This window comes from Solanum verrucosum, unplaced genomic scaffold (assembly GCF_900185275.1).
Source record: "Solanum verrucosum unplaced genomic scaffold, falcon-dt-bn FXZP01000159.1, whole genome shotgun sequence".
NCBI classification, from domain to species: domain Eukaryota; kingdom Viridiplantae; phylum Streptophyta; class Magnoliopsida; order Solanales; family Solanaceae; genus Solanum; species Solanum verrucosum.
The window spans coordinates 644,648-654,367 of NW_026020705.1; the positions used below are offsets into that span (position 1 = coordinate 644,648).

The 9,720-nt window shown below is 41.2% G+C and overlaps 1 protein-coding gene across 1 annotated transcript; it reads right to left on the reverse strand.

Moving 5' to 3' along the window:
* Positions 1–7,090: 7,090 nt before the first annotated feature.
* LOC125812419 (uncharacterized) lies at positions 7,091–8,899 on the reverse strand. The gene is made up of 2 exons (XM_049491913.1): positions 8,383–8,899; positions 7,091–8,250 (listed from the first exon to the last, which is right to left on the reverse strand). The coding sequence occupies exons 1-2, from the start codon at positions 8,897–8,899 to the stop codon at positions 7,091–7,093; spliced, it is 1,677 nt and encodes a 558-aa protein (XP_049347870.1).
* Between the last annotated feature and the right edge of the window lie 821 nt (positions 8,900–9,720).

The window sequence follows — 9,720 nt, forward strand, 5'->3', positions numbered from 1 at the left end:
ATGCCTAAGATCACCACCCTACACTTAGAACTTTGTTTGTCCTCAAACAATCTCTAGACTATCAACCCTTTTCACAACCCTTGGACTTATCAACCCACCTCAAAATCAACCAAACATTTTTTTTTATCATGATCTTGTAGTTCACCATGGGTGCAATAATTCATAACATTTACACCAAGTGCAACACATGCTCAAAGAGTGACCCTTTTAGTATTATTTTTCGGTCTAATGCAACTCATACAAACACACCAATTCGATAATCTTATATATGCCATGAATGCCCTCGCTTGTTCTTGTTTAGTAAAGCCTTTCACTCAAACAACTTGCAATATCAACAAGGCCTATTTTTTTCAAACAGTCAACTCACTCTTACAAAAGAAGTTCTTACTTTTCTCAACATGCCATAGGCTTGCCAAGAGTGTATTATGACTTCCGCATATATTTCTCAAGGAATCAAGAGGACTTTCATTAGGTTGTAATGTAGGCTTAAGGTAAGGGAGGGAATATTTAGGAATCATTTTAGTGACTACACCTCCCTAATGCATATGTCATTATTTAGCCAGCAATTTTCTTTACATCTCTTCTTTCATCTTAGTACACACTTCATGACTATTAACCTTTTTTGTTGCTCCATATTTGCCACCCCGCCCCCCCCCCCCCCTTCCCCTTTTTTTTTCTTTTTTTAAATGTCTTTGCACTAGCCACCCAAACTTTAGATTTTTGACATCCGAGTAAGGTACACATTATCCTTGATAGGATCAGAGCCAATGTTTTGAGCATAATTCTAAATTAGCCACCCTCACATTTAGTTGAGGTGCACATTATCGCTAAGGACCAGAGCCAAAATATTTTTTTTTAATTCGTAATGTAGCACTTCACTCTTTGCTATTTCAACCAACATTTTCCAACCCTTATTCTTGACATAGTGCATTAAGGATTTTTCACGGGATCAAAAGACTTGGTATCAAGCAACGAGTTTTTGACTTATCATGTGGTTTATCAATAAACAAGGCTAAAGGCTCGATGAGGCTTCACTAAGGATGATTTCAATGGTAGGCATACACGTAGAGTTAAGAATTAGCTATTTCAAAGAAGAGCCTCCATCACATTCCTTAAGTCATATACGCTACTGGTTCAACACACACAAGGCAAGTTCTAGATATCAAGTTAAGAAAGAACCAATCAATTCGCACCACACATGGCATTATGACACATATAAGAATATATCAACCAACATGTTCTTACAACTTGGCATTACGGTATCATTACACAATTAAGCCCTTTTATTTTTATTTGGAGTCAACACTGAGAACACATGCTTGTGACTACTCATGACATTTGGCTAACCTCTTCGGACATAGTTTCAAAAGGCCAAGGTTGGTTTCTTAATCCTACTCTTCTATGTGACTAATTTTTCCTTAAGACGGTCGTCATTCATCCATCATTGGAAACTGTCGCTCCTATGATGACTCTTAAAGCTCAATAAAGCCATAAACTAGTCCTAGTCGGTTCAAAGGGACAATCCTCAGTAAAAGTACCGAAAACAAACGCTGAGGAACCCAAAAAAAATTTAAAACTTTAACTAAAAGCTACCACTAGACTCGATAAAGCAGTAAACAACTATATACAACAGAGACATATTACCCCACCCAACACTTGAAAAGTAAGCATTGTCCTCAACACATAATTAAGGCAAAGTATAGAGTTAGGAATACTCCCTCAGGCCGCTAGGCCTCGGCATCACCATCATCGAACACCATGAAGGCATTCGCTTCATCAGCGACATCAACAACCTCCTCCTCATCATCCATAGCCTCGTCAGCCGTAGGCTCATTATCATCCAAAGGCTCTACAAAGGCAGGACCAGTCTTGCACAAAAAGCGGCACTCTCAGACAACGGATATCGTTCCACTATAGTTTCCACCTCAACATTAGTAACTAGAAGCCCTCCTATGCGCAACTGCAGCTCTGCCATACCAAACATTCTTTCCATGACGCTATCATCACGGGCTTGCCTCTCTTGGGCAGACAAGACAAGTCCATGTGACAGATCTAGTGCCTTAGTTCAGGTCACATCAACTAACTTACCCGTCAGGTCCGGGTGATACGCAATAGTCATGTCCACTGCCTCCTCTTCAATACCCTCACTCCTCAGAAAACGGGTGATCAACCCCCCATAACAGAATCTCCACCGCATATTATTTCAAAATTTCATCATATTTTGCCTCAGAATTGACCCAATATTAATGGGCATACTTTTCATCAACATGTAAACTAACACCACCCTAGCCCGAGTTACCTCAGTTAAATGTTTAGCCGGCAACAACACACTACACACTAATTTTAGCCACACCCGAGCAACCTAATTAAAGTTAGCAAAATGGAGGGTATTATGCCTCCCAGTATCCTTACTCCGCTCCCACCTAGCAGTCGAATCAACCCCACACAAGGTATGTCGGATATCCCTATAAGGAGGTTTATCCTTCAAGCTATTAAACTCATCAGGGTCACAATTCAGGGTTCCTAACAAGTCATTCAGAATTCGGGCAGAAAACCTGACATCTTTCCCCCTAACCGGCATAGTTTTATATTTTGTTTCAGTTAACCAATTTGCATAAAATTCTCTCACTAACGTCAAATTGCAATCTCCCGGATCATCAAAGATGAAATGCAAACCCAAATCATTAACAGTCGGATATATAGCAGGAAATTGTGACTGTAACCGTACCTCATTCACAAATTCGTCGCCCATATACTTCGCCTCTTGTTGACATGCAAACCAGTCCCATCCATACCTTTCGACAGCCTTTTTGCCAAATTTTTGAACCGGTTCCTGATCGCTAGAGCATCTGGATGCTTCGCCCTTTCTACTTCGCTTAGACCCCGCCACATTCTTCACCTTAGGTGCCATTGAAACCTGTTAAGAAGAGAAAACTAGATGGAAGATTAGAATGAATGGGGGAGTCGGATTGGTTATTGAGGAGAGAAGAAAAAGAATATGGTTGGAGGAGGAGGATGGTTTAGAAGTGAAAGAGAAGAGGGGAAGTGGAGGATTTATAGTTGGTGGTGGGGAAGAAGAAGAGTTTGGATGGGAGTAAAAATGGAGAAAGTAGAAGATGAAAGGTGAGAAGAAGAAGAAGAGTTGGAGAGAAGTTGGGGGTTTTTGGGCGGTTTGTATGAGAATGGGGGAGATAATTGGGAGTTTGTAGGGATTTAAGGGGAGTGGGTCGGGCTTTCTCCGGGTAAAAACCCATATTGTTCAAAAATCTGGGCAGGGACGCGATAGGGGCGCGATGTGCCAGTATAGCGCCTGAAAAGGTGCTCTGAACTTATCTGCCAGGCGCGGCGCGCCTGCCAGTGCGCCTGGCTACAGTTAAATTTTTTTTACAAATAATAAAAGAAAAAATCTTATCTAACTATAACTAACCTACATTCTAAGAATTGAAATTACGCTAAAATAATTTTTTTCAAGAATTCGAAGACATATTATCTATTTGTTACATTTTGTTCATGGGTTGCCTCCCATGTAGCGCTTGATTTAACATCGCGGCAAGACACAGCTTGGATCATTCATCATTTAGCTCAAGAGCTTCTCGATCATGATCCGAATCCTCACCGAAATAGTGCTTCACTCTTTGCCCATTGACCAAGAAAGTAGGGCCAGTCTCACCTTGAAGTTCAACGCCCCATGTTGAGTCATTCTAACCAGTTTGAATGGACCACTCCACTTCGACCTTAGTTTTCTGGGGAATAACCTTAGTCTAGAGTTGAAGAGTAGTACATTACCTCCTGGATTGGAGGTATGAGCTACAATGTGCTTGTCATGCCAACTCTTTGTCTTTTCTTTGTATAGCTTGGCATTCTCATAAGCATGGAGCCTAAAGTCCTCAAGTTCATGCAGTTGATTCACTCTCTTTTTACCGGCTAGCTCGGGGTCTAAGTTCAGCTTCTTAATTGCCTAATATGCCTGATGCACTAATTCCACCGGAAGGTGACATGCCTTCCCAAATACTATGTGATAGGGAGAAGTCCCTATTGGTATCTTGTACGCAGTCCTATATGCCCACAACGCATCATCTAGTTTATCATACCAATCTTTCCTTAGCGCATTCACCATTTTTTGCAAAATTTGCTTCACCTCTCTATTTGACACCTCCACTTGACCACTTGTTTGAGGATGGTAAGCTGTAGCAACCTTATGACGAATACCATACTTAGCAAGAAGATTCTTAACAAGATGGTTAATGAAATGCTTACCTCCATCACTTATAATTGCCCTTGGAGTGCCAAAGCGAGTGAAGATGTGCTTCCTGATGAACTTTATCACCACCCTTGAATCGTTGGAAGGAAGAGCTACAACCTCCACCTATTTACTCACATAATCCACAGCCACAAGAATGTATTGGTTTCCACTAGATGGTGGAAAGGGACCCATGAAGTCAATACCCCACACATCAAATATTTCCACCTCCAAAATGTTACTGAGTGACATCTCATGTCTTCTTGAAATAGTACCCACCCTTTGGCATTTATCACAACCCTTCACAAAAGAAATATAATCTATAAATAAAGAGGGCCAAAAGAAACCAGATTGTAGTACCTTATGAGCAGTACGCTCTCCTCCATGGTGACCTCCATATGGACTAGTATGGCAACTCTCAAGCACTTTGTGAACCTCAGATTCAGGAATGCACCGTCTCACTACCCGATCTATGCCTTGTTTAAACAAGAATGGTTCATCCCAAATGTAGAACTTGGCATCATGATTGAGCTTTTTCTTTTGTTGGGTGGTTGCACCCGGAGGATAATCGCCACTTACTATCAAATTCACAATGTCTGCATACCATGGTACTTCAGAGATATCTAGTGCCATCAATTGTTCGTCCGGAAACTCTTCCTGAATTTGCTCACCTTAGTTCACATGTGAAAAATCCTCCAACCTAGATAAGTGATCTGCTATTTGATTCTCAATACCTTTCCTATCTTTGATCTCCAGGTCAAATTCTTGGAGAAGCAATATCCATCGAATTAGCCTTGGTTTAGCATCCTTCTTGTTGAATAGGTATCTAATAGCTGCATGGTCAGTAAACACAATCACTTTAGTACCTACCAAATACGATCTGAACTTGTCGAAGGCGAACACTAGAGCTAGCATTTCCTTCTCAGTCACTGTATAATTAGCTTGTGTAGCATCAAGGGTCTTGCTTGCATAATAGATCGAGTGGAACAATTTATTCTTTCCTTGTCCCAACATTGCACCCACTGCTACGTCGCTTGCATCACAGATGAGTTCAAATGGTAATTCCCAATCAGGGGCAATTAAGATGGGAGCTTCAATTAAGTTCCTCTTCAACATTTCAAAAGCTTTTAAGTAAATCCCATTGAAGTCAAACTTCACCTCCTTCTCCAAGAGACTGCACATAGGTCTTGTAATCTTGGAAAAATCCTTGATGAATCGCCTGTTAAAACCTGCATGACCAAGAAAACTTCGCACACCTTTGACAGAAATGGGAGGGGGCAATTTCTCAATAACTTCTACCTTAGCCTTATCAACCTCCAAACCAGATTTAGACACCTTGTGTCCCAACACTATCCCCTCTTTTACCAAGAAATGACACTTTTTCCAGTTCAACACTAAGTTAGTGTCCTCACATCTAGCAAGTACTTTATCAAGATTTCGGAGACATACCTCAAAAGACTTCCCAAAGACAGAGAAATCATCCATGAACACCTCTACAAAGTCTTCTACCATATCATGAAAAATGGCCATCATACACCTTTGAAAAGTTGTTGGTGCATTGCAAAGTCCGAATGGCATACGTTTGAAAGCATAGGTACCATAAGGACAAGTGAACGTGGTCTTTTCCTGATCCTCGGGTGCAATCAAGATCTGGTTGTAACCGGAATACCCATCTAAGAAACAATAGTACTCCTGTCCTGCTAGTTGGTCAAGCATCTGATCAATGAAGGGAACGGGGTAGTGATCTTTCCGGGTAGCATCATTTAGTTTCCGGTAATCCATGCAAATTCTCCACCCGGTTACTGTTCTAGCAGGAATCAACTCATTCTTTTCGTTCCTTACCACTGTCATACCTCCTTTCTTGGGAACACATTGTACCAGACTTACCCACTTACTATCAAAGATTGGGTACACAATTCCAGCATCTAGCCACTTTATTACCTCTTTTCTCACCACTTCTTTCATCAAAGGATTTAGTCGACGTTGATGTTGTGCACTTGGCTTGTGATCCTCTTCCATGTAGATTATGTGCATACATAATGCTGGACTAATCCCATGGATGTTAGCCATATGCCATCCAATAGCTCTCTTTCTCCGCTTTAGAATCCGCAATGCCGCTCCAACTTGAAATTCAGACAACTCTGCAGAAAGTATAACAGACAAAGTTTCATTAATACCCAAGAATGCATACCTGAGGTGAGCCGACAATGTTTTCAGTTCCAGCTTTGGGGCCTCCTCAATGGAGGGTTTTGGTGGTGGCCCTAACTCACGCTCTAATGGTTCTACTCTCCGCTTGTGAGGCTCCACCAGTGCCAGATTCAGATATGTTTCTATCTCTTGAGCCTCAATGTCTTCATATCTCTTATGACTTACTCACACTCTTCCTAATGGGTCGTCAGGCACAACTGAATGTGCCTCTACTAGGCGATCAACCACAGTATTAGCAGACAATTCTTTATAAATAGAAGGTAATTTTAGAGCGCGGTAAACATCAAATACCTCGACCTTATCGTGTGCCCTCATGGTTAATTGACCTACTGCTACATCAATCAATTCCTTACCCGAGGCCAAAAAAGGACGTCCCAAAATGAATGAAACTTCAAGATCGGGTTCAAAGTCTAATACCACAAAATCTACCGAAAAAATCAATGAACCTATTTGCACTAACACATCTTCTACCACCCCCTCTGGCAAGTTGAAGAATAACAGTGGTTCTTTTTGGACTACCCAACCCAGTTTTAGATACAAAGATAAGGGCATCAAATTTATACTAGCCCCCAAATCACAGAACCCCCAGGCGTGAACACTTTGCCCAATTGTAATCTGCACAGTAAAGCTGCCCGGATCTTTTCACTTTTTGGGCAGTCTGTTTTGAATCCTTGAGTTGCACTCCTCAGTAAGTGCTACGGTTTCATATTCCGTGAGCCTCCTCTTGCTAGACACAATGTCCTTCACGTATTTAGCATACTTCGATATACCCTGCAAAATATCAACCAAAGGTAGATTAATGTGAACTTGTTTAAGGAGAGAGAGAAACTTACCGAAGCATTCATCCTCATTCTGCTTTTTGAGCCATTGTGGAAATGGAGGTGGTAATTTCTTTTGAGGAACAGATACCTCAACATTGGAGCTTTTTACTACCTCTTCCATCTTCTTTGGTTTGTTACTTTCCTCAATGTCTCTCTTCTTTGGAGCTAGTTCTTCTAAGTGCAGCCCACCTCTAGTACTTACCGCATGCAATTGCTTTGGATTGGGCTCAGTATCATCGGGTAGCCCACCTTGGGGACGTAAGTTCAGAGAATTGGCCACTTGCGCAACTTGTTTCTCTAAACTCATTTGGGACATCTGGATGTTTCTAATGTTCTCATCCTGCTTATCTATTCTAGCATTTAATTTTGTCCCTATTTCAGTCATGAGCTTTTGGAGTAGCTCTTCATTAGTCATCCCCCCTTTTTGTGCACTAGTATTTGAGCTTTGGTTAGGATTGTAGTACTGTTGCCCAGCCCCTTGAGAATGGTATTGGTTAACCCCTTGCGTCTGATTTTGGTTTTGATTACCACCCCACGAGAAGTTAGGATGGTTCTTCCAACTGGGATTGTAAGTATTACCATAGTTTTGTTGCCCTACACCCCTCTGCGCATTACCCACATAGTTTACGGAATCCGGGTTTGCCTCACATTGCTCGGTTTCGTGAGTTCCACTACCACATACTTCACACCAATTTGATGCCTGTTGTACTACATTTACCGGAGCCTGATTTAGAGTTATTTGTTTAAATTTCAATGTAATGTTATGTTGCATTGCATCTAATTTGGCATTTATGGCAGTAGCTTGGTCTACATCTAAGATCCCTGCAACCTTTTGGGTTGAATTTCTAGACATTTCACCCTCATACCCTTGGTTCCCTTCAGAGAGTTTATCGAGTAAGGCGAAAAATTCTTCACTTGTTATGGCTAGGGCCTGTCCACCTGCTGTGCTATTAAGAAAAGAACGAGCATTATAGTCTAAACCTTCAAAGAAAGTGTGACAAAGTACCTCATTGGTTTGTATGTGGTGCGGGCAAGCATTCAACATTTGTTTGAAGCGCGCCCATGCTTGGTACATGTCCTATCCTTGCTGTTGAGCAAAGTTTATTATCTCACCCCTCAGCTTGGCGGTTTTCTTGGATGGAAAAAGTTGACTCAAGAACTTCTTTGCTAAATCATCCCAAGTAGTGATGGAGTTTGGTGGCTCAGAGTCTAACGAACGCCTTGCAGCTCCTAGCAATGAGTATGGGAACAAAGTCAACTTTACATAGTCTGATGAGACTCCAATTGGGATGTATGTATTGGTAATGTCTATGAAAGTCCTAAGATGGACTTGAGGATCCTCATGGGGGAGACCAGTGAATTGCCCATTAGTATGGAGGATATGCACCATGTTCTGCTTTAGTTCAAATCTACCCCCTGGTGGAGGTTTCCTAATACTGGATGCCAGGTTGGCTGTAAGTGGGACTGCCACATCACGAACTGGTCTTGCGGGAACAACATGCGGTTCTGCTTGGTTATTCGGGTTCCTTGGGTTATTCACGTTATTCGGGTTATTCACATTGTCTTGATTATCATCATCAAAGTTTCCCGGAATACCTAACCCCAATTCTCCTTGTCGTTCCTGATTCATTTTTCTGCGCTGGTGTAAAATTCTTTCCGGTTTGTTGTAAGGTTCGACAAGATCTCCTTTCCGAGCCAGACCTGAAAGTCAAGTACCTGCAATACACAAGCTAAGAACAAGTATTAATATCTGAATATATTGGTGTAGACTTAAGAAGTTTGAATATAAATCAATTTCTAAGTCCCCGGCAGCGGCGCCAAAAACTTGGTGCTCCCTAGTATACACGCAAGTGTACGTGGTCGCGTAAGTAATATAGATTCTTGAAGAAATGAGTTATCGTTCCCAAGGGACTTATAATTAATTTATATTTACCACTTAATTCTACCAATAAAAGTAAAAGTAATCTTTTCAAAGAGTTGATGATTAATTATTAACTACTATTGATTATAGACTAAATGAAAGTAACTAATTGTGAACGATTTTGATATAATGTTTCAAGCAGGTTTAAAGCAATTCCAGGGCTGTAGCATCCACTGAATATCATTTATCATTTTATTGGCATAGAACTAATTTCAGTTGTCAAGTTATTGGTTTACAGGGTTAATTGTATGAGTCGGGCTACACACCTCTAGTCGCCTACTCCAATTAGCTATCTAACTACATTGTTGAGCGGGGATAAATAGACTAACTGGCGAGCATTTATATTTCATCTTGTTTCGTAACCAAGCGAGTTGTTCGTTCGGGCGTCACTCCTGAACACAAATCACCTCGACTTAACGGGTCGATCAAACTCTCTATATTCTCTGGTCTATCCAACCTCTCCTCTCTCGATGTTAAGGTTAGACACTAAATTTATCTCTAGATGGCCAGTCAAGAAATACTAAAACAAG

Bases quoted from the DNA above. Each gene is read 5' to 3' on its own strand.
- LOC125812419 (XM_049491913.1), bottom strand. From the start codon at position 8,899: ATGAATCAGGAACGACAAGGAGAATTGGGGTTAGGTATTCCGGGAAAC. The intron at 8,251-8,382 runs GTGAGATAATAA...CTTTCTTTGAAG, and splicing joins GAAAACCGCCAAGCTGAGGG to GTTTAGACTATAATGCTCGT.